The sequence below is a fragment of the Trichoderma citrinoviride genome, assembly GCF_003025115.1.
Source record: "Trichoderma citrinoviride strain TUCIM 6016 unplaced genomic scaffold BBK36scaffold_3, whole genome shotgun sequence".
NCBI lineage: Eukaryota > Fungi > Ascomycota > Sordariomycetes > Hypocreales > Hypocreaceae > Trichoderma > Trichoderma citrinoviride.
Window position 1 is genome coordinate 2,441,020 of NW_020194711.1, and position 25,544 is coordinate 2,466,563.

Genomic DNA, 25,544 nt, shown 5'->3' on the forward strand with positions numbered 1-25,544 from the left:
CTGTTATGAACGTACATGTAGTCAGGTTCAATGTTCATAATAATGGCAGCCCTTGATACTTGCTATTCGTGTCTTGACACTCGCGGCGAGAGCGAGGGCAAAAAGGCCTACCGTGGACTCAACAGGGGCTTCGAAGCGTGTGAGACTACTTAACCGAATCTCACAACTGGGCACGAGATCTCTCTCCTTTTCTCTGTTCCTCCGCCCAGAGTCCTCTCCGGTGCCCGATTACAGCTTGTCGCACAGGGCAAGCCACTGCCAGTCAGGCACAGCCTGCGCCTCAAATAGCACGTCTAGAATCAATCACTTGACACCCGTGAAACCATACAGCTCCAGGGCCATGGTGCTCCGAACCGATATTGGGGATCCAGTTCCGGTCCAGGTCACGATAGGTCCGTCCAGGTCCAGGTCCAATCCGGGGAGAACCAAGAGCCAAGACCGGCCCGGCCGTTTGCCTTGGGAGCCGCAGCTCTGGGGCCAGCAATCTCGCTACCCCGCGATTTTCTCGACAAACCGGAATGGCTCTTTGAGATTTTCGGCTGTGCATACTTACACGCCCCCTCCCCCTTGGCTTCTTCTGCCACGAGGAAAGACGAAGCATGATATGTACCTTAGATAGTAAGTACCTACGTATTTTTCCTTGGGCAAGACATCCCCGTTGCTGCAGTTCCGCCCGGCACGGCATTTTGCATACCTACTTGGTCCTCATGTCTTCTGTGCTTCCTTTTCTTCTCTGGCGTCTGCCGTGTCTCAGTCCTTCTGCTTTGCTCGAGACATTCGGCACCAGATATCCGGGAGTTTTGGACACAAATACCGTCATACGGAAGCACCGTGAAACAGTTCCCCTTTTCTTTCCTCGATGCATCTCTTTTCGACATCAATAAATAAATAAATAGATACCTAAATAAAATAATAATGGATACAAAAGAAATAAACATGTACACACGACATCAACAAACGAACCGACAAAAAGGGTCTCGGCCCAACGGCACCCCGTTCCCCCTTCCCGGTCCGTCTGATCCCGTGATTGGCTGCCCGGTCGCCGTGGTCCTTCTGTTCCGACTTTCTCCGCGAGAGAAACTGTGTGTATTCGATGGTATTGTATCGCATATTTTCCTTGGTATTCTCATCTTACATTTTGATTGATTGTCGTTTTTGAGTATTTCTGATAGCACCTTGACTCGAAAAGATAATCTCAGCTGTGCTAATGCCACCCCTTTTGCGGCATGTATCTTACGTACCCTCTACCTTATGTATGTTCGTCAAGATTACCTTAGCATTTCGGCTTGTTTGCACATGTGATATGCCCAGGCACCTATGCAGTGTGCATGGCTTTTAGAGTTGACTGAATAAACATCACCTTCCATCATGGAAGTTTCCGCCATGGAAGTTCCCGTCGTGGAAGAAAGTAAAGTAGAATATAATTCTCTAGAATCCAAGAGAGAAATCCCCCAATAGCAAAGGGCAATTCCAATAAGATGAATATTATACAAGTTGTAGATACGGAGCACCATCAACTGCCTCCTCGTAGAGTATTATGAAACGCCTCTTATCATCATAATCGATCCCTTCCTTCTCCAGCACTCATCGTTTCTCCGGCTCAACGCCAAGCCCACTGGATGGGTTCCCTGACGTAGCCAAACAACGTCCATCACCGTAAACATGTGGCTTTGGAGAAATAGTACCTAACCATTCAGTATGCCGCGTCTTCACCCATCACGGCAGTTTATAATACCAAAATACATGAGCTGTCTCTCTCCCTTCCAAACTTCAAGTCGACGCCTCATCGCCTCATCTACAAATACACATCTCATGTCACAACCACAAAAACACAAGTTGTTAACAGGCTCTCCTCCTCCACCTACCCGGCATCACCTCCCCCGAACCGAACCGAAAACCCCAACCCTCCATCCGACCCCACTTCACGGACGGACCCCCGAAACCCTCCCATTTTCTCATCCCTCCTCCTCCTCCTTTCTCCAGGTCTGCCTCCCTCCCTTCCCCCCCGCCCTCCTCGAGGTGTGTGCCGCTCCGTCTCGCCGGCTCGGGTTCGGGAAGCCTTTTCTCCCATCCCACCCCAGACTTTTCGGCCCACAAACCTTACGCAAATGTCCACATGGGAGATTTCACACAACAACACACACATACATGTACATCCCTGATTCCGAATTATTCTCGTGCCTCTTCCAGCGTCCCATCAGTTGTGTGATTCGGGTATTGCGTACACGTATCTTGCAAAACCCTGGGTGTTATTATTACGAGTGTTGCCTGGTGCTACCCCATATTCAGGCACCTTGCCTCTATGTATTACCCAGGTAGTTATTGACACTCTAATACCGAGCACCTACTTGATCGTATAAGGCTTCAGTCATCACGTCGGTCATGGACATTGACAACAGAACAATGCTTCAGTCATCGCTGACATACGGAACAGCCCGGAACGTCCGTGTCTCCACGAGAAACAAAACATACAAGTACACACAGGATAATCCGCCCAAACAAACCCGGAGCATCAACCAACTTATAAGGTAGTATTAGCAAGCAATCACTATGTACTTGTAATACTCCAGCAACGCAACAACCGCGCCTCTTTCCCTGCTGCTACCCATGCACAATGCAGGTCATTAAAATCATCAACCCAAAAAGCCCACAACCCCCCTCCCCTAGCCTGGCCCTTTATTTTCCTTCCCGAGCTTCCACACAACAAATCCCGTGAATGATTCTCTTGATTCGTTCAAATCCCACTTACACGAATTACTATTATGCTTCTTGCATGTGGCCTCTCCCTTCTTTTCGCCCCCATCACCTTCTTCTCCGTCAAGTCAAGTCAAGTCAAAGCCTCACCACACCCCCCCTGCCAACGGCATGTGCCGAACGTCTTCTTCAGCCGTTTGGGCTGGTGCTTCCAGAGATTGCTCGGGCCGAGGGCCGTTATCTGCTCGCATCTCCGTTCCTTGTGCCGAGTTTCATCAGTTTGGGCATGGGTGTATATAGTAGCTTTGTTAGTATGTGTAGTAGTGAGCGGCTGAAAGAATACCCTTTCGCGATGCTTTGCAAAGGTAAATGTACTCCGTAGTTATCTATCTCTGTTACTAGGCAGATAGGTAACATTCCGATGTGCAGCTCGACGGGTCAATACGGAATGAAATGCCCATATCAAAGGCGTTCTTATCTTTACTCCTTTCTCATCACACCCTGTGCTTGCATCATTCGCGCAGACATTGTCTTCTTCTCAAGCCCACGTCTCCCGAGAACGACTACAGAGTTGCTACACAGTAACCGCGATATTCCGTCTTGAACCAAGAAAAAGAGATTCGTTATCCTTTCTATGCTTGATAATCATGGCTTCATGTGGCATCTACAAATGCTTCCCATGACCTTATATCCCCTCCCGACCTGAATCGTATCTTCACAGCGTCTCAACCCGGGGCGCCCGAAGTCTTCAACATCGGCTTCCATGCAGGCCACGCCTTCTATACGAGTCGCTAACCGAGCTTTTCTTGTCCGTCTCCTTGACGCCTTGCTATCAGGGGTGGCTCTCACGCTCAGATTCCGTATTTTCCCCTTAGCACACCGTCTTAGCCAAACCGTATGAGACTGACACTTTCCTGCTCTTCCCATCTATGTTCATTCATTTCACCAATGGTCCTTTACTGATCCTCACTGGTAATGAGCTTCGTAATCTTGCCAATGGCAATGGTTTGTCCCTGCGCGATGTTGTTAGCATAAACGTACTATTAGTCCATGGCATCTAGGTCTCTTGTCATACCTGGTCTCGCAGGGTGAAACGACCCATCTGTGGGTAGTCCTCAAACTTCTCGACACAAACCATGCCGGCGCCTCCGGTCACCTGAAGCCTGGCGATGATGCTGTCACCCTTCTTGGCGTGTGTGGGAGGCAGCTTGCTCTTGCGGTTGGTGCCCTTCTGCAGCTTGTGCAGCAGAGCCGCAAAGGTGACCTCTTCAATGGCGGCGTGGACGTGCAGCACGCAGTTGAATCCAGACGTGAGGATGCTCTTGAGCTCCAAGACTCGGATCTGGGCCTCGAACTCGGAAACGCAGTGCACCAGTCGCTTCGGCGAGCAAAGCACAAACCCAGGCAGGATATCTTCTTCCTCGATGCCCTTGAGACGCAGACGCACCTGGTCACCGCACTGCAGAATGGACTGCTCCTCTTCCTGCTCTCCGTAGATGGCTGCGGCCTCCACCGGCTGCTTCCGGGGCATCATGACCAGCTGCATGCCCTTCTTGATCACACCCGCCTCGATCTTGCCGTCAACCATGGTACCCAGGTCTCGGTACTTGGCGTTGATCGGCATCATGAAGGGCGCGTTGACCTTGCGCTCCAATGCCTGCATGCTGTCAAGGTACTCCAGCAGTGAGGGTCCCTTCCACCAGGGGGCGATGCCTTCGGGCAATCTGTCCTTGATGTTCAGGGACATCTGGGCGGCCACGGGGATGAAGTAGACATCCGTCTTCAGGTTGTAGCCAGTTCCCTTCAAGAACTGCTGCAGCTTGGTCGTACACTCCTTGTAACGCTCCTCGGACCACTCCACCGTCGGGTCGTCCATCTTGTTGATGGCCACAATGAGCTTGTTGACACCCTGCGTCTTGGCAAGCATGGCGTGCTCACGCGTCTGTCCTCCTCTTTCGAATCCGGTCTCGTACTCGCCCTTTCGCGCGGAGATGACGAGAATGCCCACATCTGCCTGCGAAGCACCTCCGATCATGCTAGGCACATATGTCTTATGGCCCGGAGCATCCAGAATACTGTAGCGTCGCTTCTCCGTCTCGAAGAAGCCACGGCCGACCTCGACGGTCTTGCCCTTGGTGCGCTCTTCCTTGGTCAAGTCCATGACCCAAGAGAGATACCACGATTCACGGCCCAAGTCCTTGGCCTCCTTCTTGTACTTCTCCATGGTACGCTCATCGACCATGCCGGTGGTCCAGAGGATCGAACCACCCAACGTTGACTTGCCTGCATCAACGTGCCCGATGAAGATGATGTTGACGTGCTCCTTGCCGTAGATTTCCTTGAGGGTTTCATCGTCTACATCGGCTGTTTGTGCCTTCAGGACCGCATCGACCTCGCGCTGAGCCTTCTTCTCTGCCGCGCCGGTAGGGCTGGAACGGCCAGATGATGGGTCGGGAGACGTCCTTCCGGAGGTCTTACCGCTGCCGCCGGCGGCCGCCTTGCCAGCCTTTTCGCCAGTCTTTTCGATAGCCTTGACTGCGGAAGCCTTCTTGCCCGCCTCCGGCTCGTTGGATGGTTCGGCCTTGGCGTCCTCCTTGGCCGGGGCCGGGGCCGAGCTAGGGGAGCTAATCGACAGCACCTTGGCCTTGGGCTTTGCATCGCCTCCGATGCTCAGTACCTTGGCACCTCCTTCGTTGGAAACGAGGGGCTTCGGTGCGCTGGCTGGGGCCGCAGGGGCGGCAGGCTTTTCGACGGGGAGCGACTTGACAGGAGCGGCGGCCTGTGGCGCATTGTTCTTGGGGGCTTGCGGAGCGGGCTGCTGGGCTCGCTGAGCCTGCTGCTGACCTTGCTGATGGTATCCCTGTTGGCCTGACGTTGGGGGGAGACAGCTGCTGTTAGCTTTGAGGAACTGAACTCGGCGCATCACGGCATCGACATACCGTAGTTCTGGTTGTAGCCCTGGTTGTAGCCACCGCCGTAGCCTTGGTACTGGTTGTACTGGTCAAAGCCTTGGCCGGCGCCGTACTGCGGGTAGAAGCCCTGCTGCTGCCCGTAGTATTGCTGCTGCTGATATTGCTGCGCATATCCCCCGCCATAGGCCTGGCCGGGCTGGAAGGTCTGGGCCGTGGGCTGGAACGAGGCGGCGCCGGGACGGAAGACGCCGGGGGGAGGGGCGTTCATGTTGAGCTGCTGCTGGGCCTGCTGGGCCAGGTTCTCGTCCTGGGCCGCAGGATCGTCCTCCCAAGAGTTGAGGTTCGACATCGTGGGTGGCGAGGGCAAAGCCTGGGTGTTGCTTGGATGGAGGGGTCGCTCGAGAGTCGTTCGACGGGCCGAGTGACGAGGTGCGTTGACTGCCAGCCGCGTGGGAGAGGTGATGAGCGGCGAGAGATCGGACGCCGGTGATGGACTGCAGCTGCTTTCGCTCACAATCTCGAGGCTTGGGGTTGAAAAGGCGACGGTCGAGCGTCTCCGCTGGCTTTATGGTGCAGGATGTGAAAATTCGAGCCCCACCAAGGCAGCGACATGACATCGCTAAACTTTGGTGGTGCTTGCAGGATTTGTGGAGGGGCGGCCACAGTGCATCGCTGGACGACGGGACACGGTACTGCTGTGGTTGGGTTCGACCTTGCTCTCAGAGGAGGCGAGTCACTGGATTGTCGCCTCATTCTATCGCAGGAGACCTGATAATAATACAAGAGCCGCTTTATCAGTCGATCTAAATGAAAACCGTACTTTTGACCCTTACGACCGCACTTCAACTTGATATTACATCCCGCTGCCTTGAAGCCCCTGCCTCCATTCAGCATTTAGGCATCCTCAGGCGGGTCTGAGTCACGGAGCGAATTTCCGCACTGTATTTCTTCGAGCCCAGCGAGGGCCCGCTGCGATGCACTATCATTTCACTGCAAATTTACAAGCAACACTTGGAACTTGGAAGATCCGCACTCAAGATGCTTTAAATCTCAGGCTCACGCTCCGTCATGATAATACTGCAGCTGCAACACACACACCACAAACCGCGGATATGGACGACTTCCTGGCCGCCGTTGGCGTGCAAGCCATGAGATACGCCATTAGATCCGGCATCGCCTTGACCTCGTCGTATGCCATCAGCCAGTGCTCTCGCCTGCTAAAGGCCGTCGACGACAAGAGCCTCCATGCCGAGCTGAGGACGTTGCAGAAACACCTCGATAGCAAGATCAAGGTACGTTGGCCTCGGCATCTCTCTTCGACCATCTTGTCGTGCTGACTCTTGTGGCAGGTCATTTCTCCTGCGATTGACCTGGTGGAGTTCAAGTCGGTAATGTCCATGGCTAGGGAGGGATGGATGGATGGATACTGACAATAGCTAGATCCGGACGAGGAAACGTCTTTCTTGAGTCTGCCCTCCCTCTCGCTAAATCTCTCCATCAGCAGATCGTCTCGCTGGGTCGTCGTGTGGAAGCTGCTGCCGCTGTCGAGGAGCATAGCCACCGCTCAGGGGTCAGTCCACCAACCGCAGCAGCCAGCCACGAGGCGTTGAAGAAGGTGATTCAAGACTTGAAGGATCTGCTGGGCGAAATTGATCGGGATATCCCTCTCTTGCAACTGGCTATATCGGCATCTGGTGAGAGCCTGTCTACTTCTCTCCCTGCTGGTATATCTCCTTCTCGGCTGCTTCAGGCCAGTACTCTCTTGATTGTCGGCGATACGCAGTTCGCACAAGACCCCAGTAGATCGGTCCAAATTGGGCCTTCATTCACGCTGTCCGTCTACATGCTGTTTCTAGGACATGCCTCTGTGTCGTCTGCCCCCCAAGACGGGCAAATGCAGCCAGGAGCTGGAAGCAAACATCAACAGACGCTCTCCAAAAGTGCAGATGCAAAGACACAAAGACCAGCCTATGGACTGGGAGTGCAGGATAGAAAGCCTTTGTGGCAAGAGGCAATCCATAAGGCGCGAGTACGTCTATGTAGATCAGCATGCAGCCCAGCCATCGAGGGAATCCCTTCCAACGGGGATACTCACAGTAAAGTTGAGCCTGATGGACCACTGAAGTATGCCTATCACCTCGAACTCGTCGAAGACTTGGACGACGGGCGTGCTCATGAAGGGGATGCCTCTTCGCAGCCGTTCAACGGCGTTGCAAAAGCCGGCATTCGAGAACTGATTCCGATCCATCAGCTCTCCAAGATATTCTACACCGACACTGGCAGAATACTCAACGTTGGAGACGGAACCGAAGGAGAAAACAATCCGGTTCTGCTGCTGAAGCGAGATATCAACGCACCTCGACTGCGAAGGCCAGAATACGACATGCTTGGCGAGATGCACAGAGCCGCCAGCGATCCTACGCAACAAGAAGCCAACGAAGACGAGCAAGCCGACGTGGATCGGCAGTTGTTTGGAGAGTCCAGCGGCTCCAAGGTCGCTGGGGACAGCTGCGATACTTGTCTTCCAAAACACCTCGATCCTGAGTGGATCGCTTTCGAAGTTTTCGAAGAGGATGATGATGAGCGGAGTGATGCGAGCTCAAACGCAGGTCCTGATACGGAATCATCCGACGAGACTCAGGAGCGTGGCAATTCGCCAGCAAAGTCACCGTCGCGTCTCCGTGCGGCCATGGACTCGAGCTTGGTCTCCCAGATCAAGAACCTCTCTGTACAGCCGACTTCACGGAGTGACCTCACGCTGAGCAATTCGGACTGTAAACTTGATCGCCCTTCACGAGCTTTAGCAAAGGATTCGGCAAGGGAGGCGCAGGATTTCGTGTCGCGGTCTCCCTTCGGGGCCATCACGACGTCTCTCTCCCTGATCGAAATGCTGATTCGGCTGGCCGGACTTCAAGAGTTCCAGCAGGCTTCCCACTTGTCGATTCCGGACCACATCTTGACATTTTTCTTGGAAGAGACATCGACAACGGGGTTGACCGGGGAGGCGATGTGGAAGGCGAGGAGCGAGACGAAGCAGCGCGTTGGGTTTGACCCATATACCGACACGGCATGAGGAGTGTTTGATAGAGACCAGGAAGAATAGAATGTATAGACCAAATCGAAAATAGAATAAAACCAAGTGCACCATGGGACTGCGATGCCAGCTCACAATGGTGCTGAATCACCAACTCATGGACTCTTATATGCAGCTTCCTCGAGACAGCCAGCAATGCATCCTGAAAGCATGCCTGCAGAGTGAGGCCGAGTAATTGGCTGTTCTAGAGAAAGCTGGGCGAAATATAACATCATTGATGAACTTGATCATTGCAGCCACTCAATTAGCCCCCGTCACCTGAAGGTCCGCACATGTACCTACTACTACAGTCTTTTGAGGGGTTCGAGTATGAGCGACTCATCGACTCCAAATGTAACCAAGGCCCGCTTGCTGCACGAGGAAACCCTGGTTCAGCCAAAGATAATTCTCCATGTTGACGTGCAACTTGATACATACCTATTGACGAGAACCGAGGACATGGCGCCCTTGATTCCCCGCTTGCAGCTGTTCGAGATTGATGATCAGCCATGGTAAGAAAGCCCCTCCTATATAGAATACTACGACTCCAAGGCTCTAGTTGATGCATTCAAACTCGAGGTGGATGTACAAGAATTACCCAGTGAAAAACCTAACAAATGAGAGCTTCAGGTTCCCTGCATTCCTGCGCAGCCGCGTCCAAGGCGGCCTCACTCTGGCATGGAACTCCAACACGCCTCTCCAGCCGCAATCACCCGCCCACATCGCCGCATCCACCCTCATCCAAGAAATAGGCAGCCCGCTCCCCTCTTACACCTTCATCGACTTCTGTGCCGGTGCGGGCGGACCTACTCCCGCCATCCAGCGAGCCATCAACGGCCATCTCAGCGCCCAGGGCAAGACGCCGGTCGACTTTGTCTTGACCGATCTGCACCCCAATGTTGCGGCGTGGAAGAGCCTCGTGAAAGGAGAAGGCCCGCGGCTCATGTTTGAGAGGGAGTCTGTGGATGCGAGCAACGCCCCGAGACACGTCGTGGAGCGAAAGGACGGCAAGAGAGTGATGCGGCTGTTCAACTTGTCCTTCCATCACTTTGACGACGCCCTGGCGAGAGACATCTTGAAGGACACGGTCAACACCAGCCATGGCTTCGCCATCTTTGAGCTACAGCATCGTAATCTCGCGGACGCCGTCACGGTCCTGATGCTGGGCGTTGCGGCCATCGCCTTGGCGCCGCTGCTGGCCTGGAAGTGGAAGAGCCCAGCCACGTTGGTCTTCTCTTGGGTCATACCCGTGCTTCCCTTTGTCATGGTTTTTGATGGACTGGTCTCCTGTCTGCGTACGAGGACGGCGGAGGAAATTGAGGCTTTGCTGCGTGGCTGCGGTGCGGACACGAGCTTGTGGGAGATGCGGAGTGGAAGAAGCAAGTTCATCTGGCCCTGCGGATACTTGCGCTGGGTCATTTGTAAGCCCGTTGAGAAAGAGCCGAGTCTGCGCTAGGTATATATACAACAAGAAAGGATGGGATGACTCTTATACAGTCGAACCTCAGCGAAACCACCAGTTGACTGATCCGTTTAGATGTCCATCCGACTGCTCGCTTTTGATAGAATGCCACCACCCCTTTGGAATAAACAGGGCATCACCGGCACGTAACGTGACCTCTCGGATATCCGTCATCTCAATGTCTTCCATCTTGTTTTCCCAAACAGCGCCATGCAGCAGTTCTCTCTCTTCACCCTCCATCATCTCGGTAGACCTTATCCGACCATTCCCAGACTTCTGCAGCCTCATTCGCACCCGATGATACAGCTCGTGGCCCATCTCAGGGGGCAGCAACCGCACCACCTTGCTGCTACACAGCTGACAGAACAGGTTCGGGTTCGGGTCCCGGTGGAGCGGCGTGTAAGTCGGCTCGGTGCCCAGCCATATCGAGGAGCTGTAGACGTCGCCTCTCCCTACTTGGGAAAGGATTTCTGGAGTCGGCACATCGCTTTGCAGAGGGCTGGGGAGGTCCGGGAGGAGAGACTGGGCAATGTAGAGCTGTATGGGGGGATGTTCTTTGCGCCGTTGAGCTCTGTTGAACTCGAGCGCCCTGATGAGCAGCTTTAGTGGCGCATAGAGCTGGAAGAACTGTTGGCCGTGGGGAGCTTCTGAGATGACTGATTGCAGTGCCTCTGCTAAGCTTCGATCAATGACATCTTGGCTGTTGGAGAGGCTGTCGTGGAAAAGAGCAATGGTCTCGGTTCCTTGGTTGGCGGGCTTGATCAACTCGTACGGAAAGGTCCATTGGTGGTAAGGATGTATGTATGAAGATAGACATGATGTGCCGTTGTCGTCCTTGTCAAACCATTTCTGATATGCTGGAAGAGTAAAGGTGGGAGAGGTTGTTGTATCCGTAAAGACGTACGGTCGTTCGAGCTTGAAGCTATCTCTGAACGAAGGCTCATCTGCGGCACCTCTTGTCGAGAGTGTCCGGACTTTGGTAAGAAATGACACTTGATTAGTCTGAAGTCTCCATCTTTGAGTCAATGGGAATGCCCTCAAGCTTTTGCTCATTTTCATGAAAAGCACAAGTTGTTGAGCAACATGGATGATGAGAATGAGAATGAATGTCCAGGGTGAGTGAACCGCCTGAAGCTGCTCAGATTTGAGCCGACCTCCAGCATGCTCTCGGTATCTTCTACTTGTGTCCACTGCAAAGCCTGCGACAGCTCGCCGGTAGCCGCTACTTCTTCAATTTCAATGTCCAACATCAGCCACCAGCTTCCGCCTTCAGTCCCTTCTCTCGGAACCGGCAGAATCTGATGCCGATCCCTCTTAGTCAGGCTGCATGTCCTTCCCTCAACCAACACCGCCTGCATCTCTACTTACGCGCGCCGTCAACTGCCTGTCAGCTTGACCAACAAACGCTCTCTATCGTAAGGTCAGCCTTATCATCACAGGCCCGCGACGAGGCTGCCACCGCGCTGCCCGAAGCCGATGCCTGCGTGACATCCGTCGCCCTCTTACGCGCATCATCCATCTGGACCTGCAAAGTACTTGCCAGTGACCCCAGTGCCCCAGCGAACCGCCCCTGCCACGACGCCGCCCGGCTGCTCCCTCAGGGTCTCGCTGCTGTCCTGCCCAGGTTACGCGCCCAAGCCGCTACGCCTCAGGCGGGTTCCAGGCCACATCCACCGCGCCAACGCGCCCGTAACACCGGCACCACAGCACCACAGCAGGCGCCCCAGGCACTAATCCGGGCCCCCTAGGCGTCCAGGTTGGGTGCCCTTCCAGCGGCTGACCTTAATCGATAAGCCACTCCCAGCGAACGGCGGAACCCCACCTTGGCCTTTGGCCAGTCCTTCTCGTCAACCTCCAGTCTGCATCTGGAGCCTCAAATATCTGCAGTCCGCACCTGTCCAGCCCCCTCGGTGGCCGTCATTGAACCCAGCCCGGTCCTCGTCCTTGCTGCCGGCACCATGTCGACCTCTTCGGGGACCCCCGAGTCCTGGATCGCGAGCTTTTGCGCGCTGCCCGGCCACGAATACTTTGCTGAGGTGTCCGAGGAGTTTATCGAGGATGACTTCAACTTGACGGGCCTGCAGACGCAGGTGGCCATGTATAAAGAGGCGCTCGAGGTACGTCGCGGATCTGCTCGACATGTCCGTCGGCCTTGACGGACACATGCTCAATGCCGCCTTCAAACTCGTGACCCACGATTTGCTAATTTGCGCGCCCCCCTTAGATGATTCTCGACGTGGAACCAGAGGATGACGAGGATGATGAAGAGGAGGAAGAGGACGACGACGAGAACGAATCGGGCCTGGAGGAGGCCGACCGTGCAGACTTGCGACGCGGCGCAGAGCGGCGGCACCACAGCAGGATGGCTAGCGACCTGTCCGTCATCGAGTCGTCCGCCGAGATGCTGTACGGCCTCATCCACCAGCGCTTCATCTGCTCCCGGGTGGGCATCCAGCAGATGAGCGAGAAGTACGAGTTTGGCCACTTCGGCTGCTGTCCGCGGACGCACTGCGAGCAGGCACGCACCCTGCCCGTCGGCCTGTCCGACATTCCCGGCGAAGACACGGTCAAGCTCTTCTGCCCGTCCTGCCTCGACGTCTACGTTCCGCCCAACAGCCGGTTCCAGACCGTCGACGGCGCCTTCTTCGGCCGCACGTTCGGCGCCCTCTTCCTCCTCACATTCCCCGAATACGACCTCACCAAGCGCGGCGCCGACGTGCTGTCAACCACAAACTCCAAAGTGCCCGACGACGAGAGGATCCTCAACGGCATGTACGCCAAGAACATTGCGCCGGGCCTGGGCAGAGGCCACATCTACGAGCCCAAGATATACGGCTTCAAGGTCTCAGAACGCGCGCGGTCCGGCCCCAGGATGCAGTGGCTGCGAGACCGGCCCGACGACATCACCGAGCTGGACGAGGCACGCCTCTACCACGAGCAAAACCCCGATTCGGAAGAGGAAGACGACGAGTCCATGCAAGTCAACGGCCGAGCGCTGGTCCGACGGCGGCTCCCGGGCAATGCTCGCCTCCGCCAGCGGCAACAACAAAATCACAGCGGTAGCCCCATGGCCATGTCCGCCAACGGTGCCGAGTCTGAGCTGTAGCGTAGCCCGACCTTGTGTAGCGAGACCTTGGGGACTAACAGACAACGCATGCGGAGCGCATCGATCGAGGCCGTCGTGGCATGTTCCAGGAGATATTCGCCATATTGATGACAAAGTGCGCTTTTTTGGGTTCTCCTGTTTCGAAAGCAATTGCTGGTTCGGATGTGGCCAAAGAACGGACGGACGGACGGACGAGGGGAGTAACACGGAGAAAGGGGGGAGGGGGAAGCCGATGGTGGGGGGATGGAAAACGAAGAAAAAAAATAATCATGCTGTTAATGGATACACTGTTGAATATCATGTGTGTCCTTTTCTATGTACGTAAAGCGAGGCTGCCGGGGTCAAACAAACGGGTTTGCTTTTTTTGTTACTGTTCTTTTTTTTATCTTTTACCAGACAAACACACGCGCAAACACATATATATCATCTTCACCTAAAAAAATAACACATGCACAGAGAAGAAAGGGGGGGCGGGGGAGGGTGGTAATGCATACATGGGGTGTTTTGGACGGTTTATGAAATAAGTAGGAGTTGCATTCTTCGAGAGAGCCAAGTCCCCTTCAGCCCAACCTCGCTCGTTCAACCTCAACACGCCGTAGCATTTCTTTTCATGCCACGGAATGTGTGAAGAAATTGCATTCTTCGGTTTACTACTGCCTTGATCTGGGAAAAAAAGAGAGAAAGACAGAAATAAACAGTAGGTATAGTCGAAGTGTTGTCTTATTTGTCTTTACATATCATCAATCCCGTTGCCGCTCTCGTCCCATTCAAGCCCATAGTCATATCAATTCCTGTCCTTTAGGATACTCCCCCCCATGTTTCTCAGATGTTCTGTACATCCGTACATTTCCTACATGTCGTGTCTCCTTCAGATATCATTTACCCTGCTTCTCTGGAGGCAGACTCGACCACTGAGTATAACCATCCCCTCCAGCATGCTCAAGGCGGACCTAAGACGACAGGCTGTTGTTCGCCTGCAAAGGTCCACAGCAAACATATGTTCGCAACTCATTCCAGGCTTCAGAATCTCCTCGTCTTCATTCCTTCGGTCATACCCTCCCTTCTGTTCTGTGCCGTCTCTCACTTCATAGGTGAAGCCTTGCCCGGTGTCCAGCCCCCATTGTTAAACCCGACCCTACCGGGGGTGGTTGGCACCTGAGTAGGCGTTGGAGTCCCCCCGTTCTCCGCAGCAGGCAGGGCGGGTGGTGTGACTGACCGGGAAGCGTCGCCGCCGTCCCTTTTAGGGGGCTTGAAGTTGACGTCCCGGCCAGCACGATAGATGTCCTGCAGCATAGTCTCCAGGATCCCGGCGTCTTGAAACTCGAGGTACTTCTTGTAAAGCTTGAGGGCCGTCCTGGAATCTTCAATGGAGTCATGTGTCTCCAGCTGGATGTCTTCCTTGAGCAGGTACCACGCCAAAAAGGCGAGTGATAATTTTCGCAGGCGTGATTTGAGGTAAAACTTCTCAATCGTGTCGATGATTTGGGCCTTGGGTATGTGGATGTTGATGACTCGAAAGTCCTGTTTGAGTCCGTGGCCCAAGAACGTGCAGCCCAGGTTGAGCAGTATCCAGAGCTTCTTGTACACCACTTTGTGTGGCAGGAGACTGTGCGTGGTGGTGGCTGGGTTCAAGTCTTCCGCGACAACGCCCGAGAAGGACGTCAGATAGTCAACCACCGGTTCGTTGATGGAGATGTAGTCGTCTATGAAGGGAACCCCCTCTTTTTCGCCTTGGCCTCTGACAACAGAGGCGCGCGCGAGTGCGTGAACTCTAGGTCGAATCACTTCGCGTTCGCCATCCGAGTTCATTTCGATTTCTGGCTGCCGCACTTCCACAAATTCGGCGTCCAGCGCGACGATGGTGCCTGGTCCCGGCCGCTCTGTTGCAGGGTCGAGCAGTTGATATGTCTTCTTCTCCGCACGAGGGCTTGGTCTAAAGGGAGCGCCAAAGTTAGCATGCGCTGTTCTTTCAACGCCATGAATGTGAGAATATTAGCAATAGATCGGCTTACCCCAGATCCTGATACAAGATCGATGTATCAATGTTCTTTTTCCATTCATTGTCGATCTTGTTGTTTGCCGCCTTGACCTGGTATGCAAGAACAGAAGGGTGTTTCCAGGTGGTATTGAAGCTGAGAGCCTCGTCTTTGCTTACGGGGCGCACCAAGAAGTCATTGAACAAGTGCCATTGGCTCTGAGTAGGAGCCTCGGCTTCCGCATGGCCAACTAATCGAGAGGTTAGTAACGTGATGAAAGAAAGTAATACCGTTGAGGCATGATGTCCTACCATTGACCATGGCCACAAGATGCGGCTTCTGTGCCTGGCCGCTCTCGATGTTGATGGCCATTCCGATCAGCGAATAGACTGTGATATTGTGAATGCCGCGCTGCAAGTGGAGCTTCAAGTCCTCTCCTTCGTAGCAGAAGAACTGGCCCTGTTCGACGATGATGCCGATTTCCTCTGGTAACCAGCCCGGCGTGGCCCAAAGCGCTCGGTGCTCTGCGCTCGTGATTGCGGTGTTGAGCATCAAGACCTTGGGAATGCTGTGAATCGTCTTTCGATTCGACATGGGTTGGTACTTGTGGCATCCGATGCACCATCCCTTTTGAGTCGTCTCTCTCTCCACGCTGCTCTTAAGAATCTGGGAGAAAGTGGTGCGCGGTGTTCTACCATTTCGACCGGGCGGTCGCTTGAGACGCGTTGGCACAGAGTCACCACGGAGCTGGTCTGACGAACTTACAGGACTTGGATAAAGCAAGTCATTCACATAGGTCGACCCAGGCCTCTTCCATTCGCCCCTGCAAGTGGCACATTTGATGTTGCTGGTGGCCATTGTCGCCAATGTCTCCTCCATGACAGTGGGAGCCGGGGCCATAGTCGTGTAGTCGGCGGCAATTCTGTCGAGGAGAAACCGGTTGAGCCCCTGCAGCATGGCATGCAGAGACGACCCGTGAGCATCATCTTCCTCGAGGAGACCCAGTGGCGCAGCTGTGGGTGGGTTAGCCTTTGCGGAGCGATGTGATGTGAGCGGGGAACGAGTCTTACCTTGAGGATGTCGGCTGAGGGTTTTCAGCATGTTCGTGGCCTGGCAAATTGATCCCTCTGCTTTCTGGAGCATATCAAAGAGAAAGCCGAGCTCGCACAGAAGGCAGGTCTCGCTGATGCAGGAGGTAGCTGTATGATTCAAAGCAATGTTTCGAATCAGGGGGACAAAGTGCATGAGCTGAAGCAGCGAGTTTGCGTAAGAGTTGGAGATGTGAATCTCGAGGCCCGAATATCGCGTTTGGTTATAATAGCCAAAGTCGAAGTCGTCTACACCGAATTTGCTGTACTTGATCTCGACATTTCTATACATCATGGGCAAGTCTGATCCGACTTCCATCTCCGAAAGGGGGAACGAGAGCTCGTCTGCCCTCTCTCCGGCGCTGGAAGATTCCGATTTGGCAAGGTCTCTAGCCTGTTCGCTGAGAAACTTCGGCGCCTTGATCCCAGAGTTGGCGGACTTGTGTATGCTGCGAGTGTCTTCTAGCTGATTCCTTTTGAGGCCTCGCACATTGCGGCCATAGAGCGCCGACTCGGTAGAGTTGAGACCGGCAAGGAATTGCGTATCGAATTTGACAGGAGGAGCACCAACATCCGAAGGCAACTCGGGCCAAGAAGAGGCAAGTACCTCCCGATAGTAAGGGAGGCCGATGGAGTTCAGAGGGCTGTGACACGTTAGCTGATACATGATCGGACCCATCGAAAGAGGGTGTGCAACTCACGTTTCTGGTGACCAATCAAGCTGCGGAGCCGGCGGCTCGATATGAGGATACTCTATAGGAGCAGGCAGATCCACGAAGCGTATCTTTGTTGGCGAGCCCCAGAGGTGAATGAAGCATTCTGCATCGGCGAGAGCTATGGCCTCGCCCGAGGGAGCTATCTCAAACATGCCCAGGTAGCTCATGACATTGGCCTGACGCACGTTGCTGGTGTTAGGGTTCATGAGATCCACCACGTGCATCTGGCCAGTCTGTGACACTACAATGCTGGTCGTGAGCATGCGCGGGTGCATGCGCACGTATGCGGCGCCGGCCGGGAACGGAATGGCAGGCATGGACGACATGGTCCGGATGTTGAAGACGTTGAGGAAGGGATCCAGCATGTACTTCTGGCCCTGGCGCAGCGAGTAGCCACACGTAACAATAAAGTCGTGTTGAGCGTCCATGTCGTTGATCATGGCCGTATGGGCATTCCATGTCTTGACAAGGGCAAAGGTGACGGGATCCAAGAGATCGACGGCTCCGTTTTCTGTGGCCGCGCAAATGTAGCGTCCACGCCTCATGATGGAGTACTGACGCTCCGTTGGGACCTGCTTGACGACTTCTCCTTTAGCGACGTCGATAACAAGCATGGTTTTTTGGAGACCGGCAACAAGGATCTCGGCCGTGCCCTTGGAAGTGAAGCTCATGCATCTGAGCTGCTTCATCTCCTCGTGCCTGGACAACTGTTAGCACCGCTGTGGTCTGACTCTCAGGGACTGCACCCAAGGTAGGAAGTAGTATGCGCACTTGAGATGCCAGATCGGGGGGCCTCCCCTCTGCGCCATGTGCACATCGGTGGTTCCCAGCACCAGCACGCCCTTGCTGTTGACAAGAATCTGCCGCACCGGGCCCTCTGACGCGTAGTGCGCCTTGAACGACGTGTATCGCTGCAAGTCGTTGCCGGCGAAGGAAGTGACTCGACCCTGGATAGACCCGAGTTAGCAAGACATGCTGGATACCTGCGTGCGCCGGCGGGACATTGGGATCGTACGAATTCATTGCCGGCCCAGAGAAGTGCCTGGATGGTATCGAAGGCCATCGTCGTGACTCGAGTCGGGAGGGCGTGGACAGCCGGTGGCGGGAGCTGAACCCGGGCAACCTGCAATGGCAGACAAATTAGCATCAAGCTGGGCCATGTTGATGCATCACAGAATGCGAAAGCCGGGGGTAACGAATGGCAGGGCATTTACCTCGTCCCATCCTTCCATTGTGGCGATTGTTGGGCCTCCCCGGTATCAAAGCCCGTTGAGAGGGAAGCAATGATACCGCAAGCCCTGGAGAGGCTCCGCGGGAGTCGAGGCGAAGAATGCGGGCGCAAGTTCGAGCAGGTGAAGTTGTCTCGCCGGTACAGCGAGGCGGAGGACGCGACTTGGGCGGTCGTTGGAGGGGCAGTGAGGTCACTTTGCGTTATCCGAGATATATCCGTAAGCGCAGTCTTGCGTAGGTAGGTAGCTCGGTGTCTGTAGAGACGGTGATGCTCAAGATATTGAAATTAATACTGAGAATATCGCGAATACCAAAATGACTGCGTAGACCGATGAAGAGCGAAGAAGTGTGAATTTTCATGTCTGGGGGCTTTGATGGATATTTATTTGTTTACAGCTCCGGCAACCATGTGGCTTGCCTTGTTTACTTTGCCTCAGCCTACTTCGTCGTAGGCCAGACTTCTATCTACACTTTTCGCTACAACACCATACTAGGCGACATCAGTGTTAGAAATTGGATTTACGCCGCCGCCGCGAAGTTCAAATTTTGGGCGTTTGCCATGACAACGGAGCGCCTCCGAAAGTCAATAAGCTGCCAATGGACATGTATGTTTACTATGGCTTCAGGATCTCCTCACGATTGCATCATACAAAGACTGTTATCTTGCATGTAAACAAGGGAAACGTGGTGGTAACGATGGCAATAGACACAAACGTGGCTGAAATATCGAAGCTGCAGAAAACCTTACGCAAAGCGGCAATGGAGCTGGAAAGGAGCGGAAGGACAAGTGGTGAGGAGGAATCTTGATGATGGCCTAGACGCATGTGCACTCGATAACCTATAAGCAACTCTTTTTTATTTCATTTCTAGGGACCTGATATATGGTAAAGTTGACGGCATGTGCGCCTTTCGGGTTTCCTGGCAGCCGGGCCATTTTCTCGCCCGTTGGCTCTACCTCGACCTTCCACTTGGTCGTCGTAAGTTCTCCCACCTCGTCCCAGAGGCGCTGGAAGCTCTCCTGCGTATGTAGGCAGGGTGAAGAATCGCTCGTGTCAACCTCGTGATTGCTGGTGACGCCCACATGTCGGCCGTATATAAAAGCATTGCGTATTCCTGGCTGCAGGAAGCGGACCAGCCGCTTTCCAATGCACAGCTGCTGTCTCCAGCTGAACAGGTGGAAGAAGCTCGCGGCATGAATGATGCTGACGCGGCCGTCGAGCTCCTCCAAGCTCAAGTCGTCGGGATCCGCCACGTCTCCAACTGTGAAATGAGCGCCCAGAACATCTCTGTCTCGGAAGAGGTCATAGCCCGACGAGATGAATTGGGAACTAGAGTCGAGTCCAAACAGTCGTGACCCGTCAACGCCGTCAGCTCGGAATTGTCGAAGGACCTGACCGAGTCCACAGCCCAGATCCAGGAGGGCGTCCCTGGATTGCGACAACCTGAGGCGGAAGAGAGCCTGCTGATAGCGGGAGTCGTTGGTGTCGTTCAGGGTGAGGAACTTCCATCGGCCAATAAAGGGCATTCTTGAACTTGTCCAAGCTGCCTCTCGCTATGCAAATCCATCGAGTCAGCAGGTCAAGGCCGGCCACGCGCGCAAGCAGATGGGACCAACTTACAATCCTCATGAGGTGAGGCTCCAGCTCATCGGCCGGGATGTTGCTATAGCGCATGAGCAGGTCCCGGATCGGCGCTATATCAGCGGGAAGATTAGGCATAAAGGCCCATCGTTGCAGCTCCAAGATGTCCATGCGATAAGACGACGGACGGCGTCTTCAACAACAGGAGGTGAAGATAGAGTGCAGCCGCAAGCCGCCGCTGGATGCGAGAAAGACCAGATGATCACCGATGTGCAGAAGGCGTTGCTCCGTGTTCGCGCTGATGTTTCGTCTCCCTGTATGAGCAGCTCAGCACGCGACTAGGGATCCATCTAGCGGGATTGCAGTCAAAGGCGCAGCATCAGCAGACGATCCATGGTGACGGGCTCCCTTTGTAAGAGGTGTTGAGCGCGCGCTCCCTTTGTTCAAGTACCCTCGTGGTCGGGAGGAATGCGCAAGTATCAGCCGATGGTTGATGCTCGCCGTGAGTGTCAATGCAAGGGCACGGCAAACAGGGCGGCCAGACAGACGGCGGACATGACGGCCACGGCCAAGGTCGATGAGCTGGCAAAGGCTTGGGATTGCATCCGAGGCACTTGGTGCTCCATTGGCGCCGGCCGAGAGGAACTTGAGAGCAGGGCGAAGCGCTACCGGATTGGCAAGGCCGGGTATGCAGAGGCCAGGCCAATCACGCCTTGGCAGGCAAAGCTTAGCAGGGAGTTACAGGGAGTTAAAAAAAAAAAAATAGGAGGCAGATGCCTGTCCAGTAATAATGAAGTGCAGTTTGGAATCTCAGATGCCTGTCCGCTCACGCAGATTGACCCTCTTTTTGGCTGCCGACCGCGGGAAAGTTGCATGATAAAGGGACGGCTGACTCAGGCTGAGGAAGCCGAGCATCTACCGATCGCGCTATGTCGCAGCTTGTCGCAGCTGAGGTGCTGACGGCTTACCTAATTGCGCGTTAGCTCCCGGATTTTCCGTAGTTGCGTTGCCAAAACGTGCCAAGCTTGCCAAGGTTGAGGGCTAGCACTGAAGCGCTCTAGCGCCGCTGAAGTACTGATGATAGCGATAGATGACTCATCAAGCGCCGCAGCTCGCGCCACAACCAGGTTGAGCCGGAGTTTGCCCGCCCTGGCGCTCGGAGAAAATTCTTTTCCCTCCTCCTTGTCCCTCTCTCTGCGTAATCGAACGCTCGAAAAAGGCACACCAACATCCCGTCGCCTATTACGCGGCGACGAGTTATTCCTTTCCGTTCAAACGGCCCAGTCTCGCAATTACCATGCTCCGTCTTCCATCGCGATAGAAGCCTGTAAGTCAGCGATCCGCCTCGCCTGGAGCAGTCGGACAGGCAACCCCAGACAACTCGGACAATAGAATCGTCCACCGTGACAATTGCTGACAATGGCTTCAGACCTGCGTCTCCAGATTGCATCGGCGCCAGCTCGCCTCCAGCAATCGCGTGACAAACCGCGTCTGACCTGACTGTTTCCCATCCACGCCTCTGTGTGTAGATTCTCACGGCGTGTCACTACCGCTCAACTGTTTTCATCTTCTCCTCTTGCGGGCGTGAGACAGCTCAAAGAGCGTCGTTGACAGTCCTCGCCGGCCTCGTCTGAGTCGTCTCCCAGCAACTATGGGTCCTGGGCGTGAGGGCGAGCCGGAAGAGGCCAACAACATGTCGTATCCTTCGCCCGGCGCGGAGGGCCTTGACGCCGGCCCGTTCTACCACACAGGCGCTCGCGATGACACGCATGAGCATCACGAGCCTGAGGACCACCAGCAACAGCAGCAGCAGCAGCAGCAGCATGACCAGCATGACCCGACTCAGGTCCACGCGCAGCAGGAGCAGGACCATGGCCAAATCCCCACTCACGAACCGTCTTCTCCCCAGCAGCACCACATGTCCAGGCCCCCCAACCTCGAGGAGCTTCAGCTGGCCGCCCAGCTCGGACAGGGCTTGGCAGGGACGTCTCTTCTTCCGTCCACCGACCCCGGCATGAACGTGGATGATCCGAACATGCGTAGCATCATGCCTCATCCCGAGCCAGACCAGCATCAGCCGCCATCGTATGTTCACGAGGCCCCAGCTTCTGAGCATATGGTGCAGCATGCGCTTCCGGTTGCCGTTGGGCCCCCAATGCCGCCGCAGTATTCCATGGGAGAGGCCATTCCACCTAGGAAGAGGTCCAAGGTATCTCGTGCATGTGATGAGTGCCGGAGGAAGAAGATCAAGTGTGACGCCCAATCGGATACTGGCGACAGCCCATGTTCCAGCTGTGCCCGGTCTTCCATGCGCTGCCTGTTCAGCCGCGTTCCTCAGAAGCGCGGCCCAAGCAAGGGGTATGTTATTATGAACAGAGATGCAAAATCACCCCTTTATGGACTAGGCTAACGTTGGAGACAGGTATATCAAAGAGCTGGCGGACAGGATTCATAGTATCGAGAACAAGCTAGAGTCCGAAGGTAGCCTTACCCAAGACGAGATTGACCGACTGTTGACGCCAGGAAACCATCGCGCTTACAACGGCTTAGCCCCCTCTGAGGAGCCGGGCCGGAAGAGGCCGTTTTCCAGCATCTCGGCGGGCGACTACAGCTCACCTGCGCCTCCGCGACAGGCGCCATGGGGACCAGAGCCACGGCCAATCCTGCCTGCACCCGCGGCTTCGGACAGCTTCTCGGGGACTGCGTACACTAACAGTTCATTGGCTCCTCAGCCTTCAGCGATCAAGGCGGACAGCGCGCCGCCAAAGCCCCCCGTGGCATCCATGGACTCGCAGGTTGTAGAAGCCGAGGAGGTACCGGACTTTGACGAGGAGTGTTTACATGAGTGCGTATTCCCTTGCCTCCCCCCCCTTACAATTGGAGCCGGAGCTAACGGGCCTCACCACAGCTACCTTGCTCATGTCCAGGCTATATATCCCATACTCCCTAGCAGCAAGGCAAGGATTCAATCCCTGCTATCACAATGCCCGTCCACTGTAAGGACGGCCTTCATCACGGCACTTCAGGCAATTGGACAGTCTTCGGGTGACACACAAGCTGCGAGCTCCCTTCTCCATGAGTGGGAGAGCAGTGAGGCACCTCACCCACGCGCCGTCGATATTGTCCACGCTCAGACTCTCCTTCTGCTGATAATTGATGCGGATTGGCGAGCATCGTCTCAGCTCCCGTTTCTCTTGGGCAGAGCGGTGGCGCTTGCGAATACAATGAAGCTGTGGAAGTTTACCCCTATCGAGTCTGCATCCGAAACAGACTCTGACGACCAGCTGTGCGTGCGGATTTGGTGGTCGCTTGTTCTAATGGACCGCTGGCACGCCGCAGGAACAGGGAAGCCATCTCAGATTCCGGACAGCAGCGTTGTCGCGCCGGCTGGCTTGGAGAACACCTTGGGCGAGGTGTGCTACTACTTGATCCGTAAGTTGAGGAATCAAGTCCGATAATATGATTAATGAACTAACATGAGTTTTCGCAGGCCTGTCGAAGCTGCTGAATAGGACTGCCTTCGTCATCTCCACACTGCAGCCGGGCTCTTCTACCGCCGAGCCAGCCATGGCCGCCATTCTCGCCGACTACATCGAGAACTACCGGGAAGATCTTCCCGGCCACATCGAGGCCGCATCTTACCCATTGGTGCACCTTGCTTACTGGCACTGCAAGCTTCTGGTCACACTGTTAACGCCAGGGGCAACGCCGACGGAGACACTGTGGCCGACGTCTGAGCTGGCCACTCTGCTGCTAGCAAACGCACACCTCAGGAGCCCCTTTACCAACCATTTCGTGTCACTGGTGACCATGTCGCTGTCGAAGCTCTCTAAGATGGACAGTTCTCGAGAAGGCGCCGTCCGGCTGATGAAGGAGATCCTGGAGAAGCCCAGCGGAGGCCACTGGGACAGCGTGAGGGAGAAGCTGACCGAACAGCTGCGGCCGACGTCGTCGGTGGAGGCTACGGCGAGCCAGGGGCTGCAGCACCTGGCTGATCTGGCGACGGCACACGAGGGCATTGCGCCTGGCTCAGACGATATCACGTTTGGACCTACGCTCGCGTCGGGCTATCTGGACGTTGCTTGAAAGGAGGGCTGCCCGATAGTTGATGAGAATGTCGACATCCTTTTGCTTGAATTGGTGCACGGTTGAGTTTCCAAGCTGTTGAGCATGTACAATTACCACCCTTCTGTCTCTTTACTCTTTACCCTTTTTTTTCCCTTTGGCCATCCTATTCTTGTGTATGAATTGAAGATAGGACGACGTGACTTTACGAGGGGTCTTCCGATGACGGACTGCGGCGGTGTTGGCTACATCGTCAAGGGGCGTCTTGCGGATGGCGTCACACATACCACCTACCCTCGGGGTGTGCTAGGCTTACTAGGTAAAACGCACAATGTATTGTAAACGAACCCTGACGTTGATCGGTGAGTGAAGGTGTCCCGTGACGGGCAAGGCTGAGCACCGCCCAGCTGGACGGAGCGGTTCTTGCATACGTAGAGAGGCACAGTGGTCGGAATGATTACCTGCGCTTCGTCACAAGCTCACGCTGCCACATGTCACGGACGCATATGCAGATTCCATTCCCCCGATAGATACCACGTGCTTGCTATTAATAGCCCACGACAACAACACACACCGAATGGGGCACCCAACAGCGAAACAAGTACTCATTACCGCCCCCGGAATCCTGTTCGGTCTTGTCAACCACAGAAGAACAAGTAGTAATACTAGTACTAGTACTCTGTATATCTCGGTTCACATTAACATACTCGGAAGATGCAGGAAAGAAGAAAAGCACAGATGGCTTGCACGCACTCGTCACCCTCTCCACTCCCCCGAACCGCTCCATACTACTACTACTTACTACTTACTACATACAATATCCAGCCCCGATCCCACAACTTCTTCAATCTTGCCAACAAGACCGAACCCAATATCCGCATGTTCACAGAACGTACTCTGTTTCAATTTCAAAAACTCGTCATTCCTCCCAAAGAAGTGGATCGGTCATTCACAGCAAAAAGTGACACAAATGATGGATGGCCCCCCACGCCGTTTTTACTACGAGGTACATGGTACGTAAACGCTGTTTCTGACCGTTAGGTAGACGATCTTGTTCCATCGATCTTTGGAGCGTCATTTGGCGGTTTTGGTTCGTGGTGTGAAGACGAGACACCGCTCGTTCCGGAGACAGTCCCGTCTATCTTGGGGACCTTACCTATAGAGACACCGGCAAAGCTGCACGGATACCTACCTATGGAGTAGCTCTATATCCTTTGTAAAGTAGGTACCAAGATGGATGGTTCAAAGGTGATAGCATATCCACTATTGCCACTACTATCCGCTTGCTCCTCCAGTTCATCCATCACAATCACGAGTCCAATCCAATCCACACCACACCCTTCCAGCATCCACTCGGCACTCCTCTACTGTCCCAGGAATACGTAACCCGTTACATTACGTCAGAACGTCGTAGCAAGATAGCCCTTAATTAAGAAGACGGAGAGGCAAGAGACAAAAAGAGGGCTCTGAAGACATCCCTCACTTTCATATTCCATTTCATATCCCGCAAGGCACTCCGTAGGTGAGATAGGTGTATGTGCGCATCATCCGCCAAGAGCAAGTGGATATTGAACAAAAAAATCTGTTCAGCCACAACATGTCCCATCTGTCAAATCACAAGCTGCAGCTACTTTACCTTATC

The 25,544-nt window shown here is 54.6% G+C and overlaps 8 protein-coding genes across 8 annotated transcripts; 4 read left to right on the top strand and 4 right to left on the bottom strand.

The window, feature by feature from the left end:
- Positions 1–3,306: 3,306 nt before the first annotated feature.
- On the bottom strand, positions 3,307–5,974 carry BBK36DRAFT_1134679 (hypothetical protein). Its single transcript, XM_024892383.1, has 4 exons — positions 5,634–5,974; positions 3,770–5,562; positions 3,619–3,707; positions 3,307–3,552 (listed from the first exon to the last, which is right to left on the bottom strand). Exons 1-3 carry the CDS (start codon positions 5,953–5,955, stop codon positions 3,651–3,653), a joined length of 2,172 nt encoding a protein of 723 aa, XP_024752440.1. The 5' UTR covers positions 5,956–5,974; the 3' UTR covers positions 3,307–3,552; positions 3,619–3,650.
- Positions 5,975–6,718: 744 nt separating this feature from the next.
- Positions 6,719–8,679, top strand: BBK36DRAFT_1113484 (Ran-binding-domain-containing protein; the record flags this gene model as incomplete). Its single annotated transcript, XM_024889919.1, has 3 exons — positions 6,719–6,898; positions 6,956–6,990; positions 7,047–8,679. 3 exons carry the CDS (start codon positions 6,719–6,721, stop codon positions 8,677–8,679), a joined length of 1,848 nt encoding a protein of 615 aa, XP_024752441.1.
- Positions 8,680–9,138: 459 nt separating this feature from the next.
- On the top strand, positions 9,139–10,135 carry BBK36DRAFT_2494 (hypothetical protein; the record flags this gene model as incomplete). Its single annotated transcript, XM_024897992.1, has 2 exons — positions 9,139–9,191; positions 9,310–10,135. 2 exons carry the CDS (start codon positions 9,139–9,141, stop codon positions 10,133–10,135), a joined length of 879 nt encoding a protein of 292 aa, XP_024752442.1.
- Positions 10,136–10,183: 48 nt separating this feature from the next.
- Positions 10,184–10,936, bottom strand: BBK36DRAFT_1089778 (Clavaminate synthase-like protein; the record flags this gene model as incomplete). The annotated part of the gene is made up of 1 exon (XM_024889007.1): positions 10,184–10,936. A coding segment is annotated over one exon (753 nt), but the record flags the coding sequence as incomplete, so codon positions are not given.
- A 1,163-nt stretch (positions 10,937–12,099) lies between these two features.
- BBK36DRAFT_1112410 (casein kinase II, beta subunit) lies at positions 12,100–13,247 on the top strand (the record flags this gene model as incomplete). Its single annotated transcript, XM_024889803.1, has 2 exons — positions 12,100–12,258; positions 12,366–13,247. The coding sequence occupies 2 exons, from the start codon at positions 12,100–12,102 to the stop codon at positions 13,245–13,247; spliced, it is 1,041 nt and encodes a 346-aa protein (XP_024752444.1).
- Positions 13,248–14,327: 1,080 nt separating this feature from the next.
- Positions 14,328–18,381, bottom strand: BBK36DRAFT_1193284 (hypothetical protein; the record flags this gene model as incomplete). The annotated part of the gene is made up of 9 exons (XM_024896806.1): positions 18,242–18,381; positions 18,043–18,150; positions 17,799–17,974; positions 17,013–17,726; positions 16,294–16,955; positions 15,989–16,236; positions 15,535–15,937; positions 15,260–15,473; positions 14,328–15,180 (listed from the first exon to the last, which is right to left on the bottom strand). The coding sequence occupies exons 1-9, from the start codon at positions 18,257–18,259 to the stop codon at positions 14,328–14,330; spliced, it is 3,396 nt and encodes a 1,131-aa protein (XP_024752445.1). The 5' UTR covers positions 18,260–18,381.
- Positions 18,382–19,095: 714 nt separating this feature from the next.
- Positions 19,096–20,008, bottom strand: BBK36DRAFT_1112885 (hypothetical protein; the record flags this gene model as incomplete). Its single annotated transcript, XM_024889849.1, has 2 exons — positions 19,096–19,809; positions 19,877–20,008. The coding sequence occupies 2 exons, from the start codon at positions 20,006–20,008 to the stop codon at positions 19,096–19,098; spliced, it is 846 nt and encodes a 281-aa protein (XP_024752446.1).
- A 1,049-nt stretch (positions 20,009–21,057) lies between these two features.
- Positions 21,058–24,249, top strand: BBK36DRAFT_1134681 (N-terminal binuclear Zn cluster-containing/DNA binding domain-containing protein). The gene is made up of 7 exons (XM_024892384.1): positions 21,058–21,160; positions 21,470–22,195; positions 22,260–22,682; positions 22,746–23,269; positions 23,328–24,025; positions 24,124–24,193; positions 24,228–24,249. The coding sequence occupies exons 2-5, from the start codon at positions 21,489–21,491 to the stop codon at positions 23,921–23,923; spliced, it is 2,250 nt and encodes a 749-aa protein (XP_024752447.1). The 5' UTR covers positions 21,058–21,160; positions 21,470–21,488; the 3' UTR covers positions 23,924–24,025; positions 24,124–24,193; positions 24,228–24,249.
- The last annotated feature ends 1,295 nt before the right edge of the window (positions 24,250–25,544 follow it).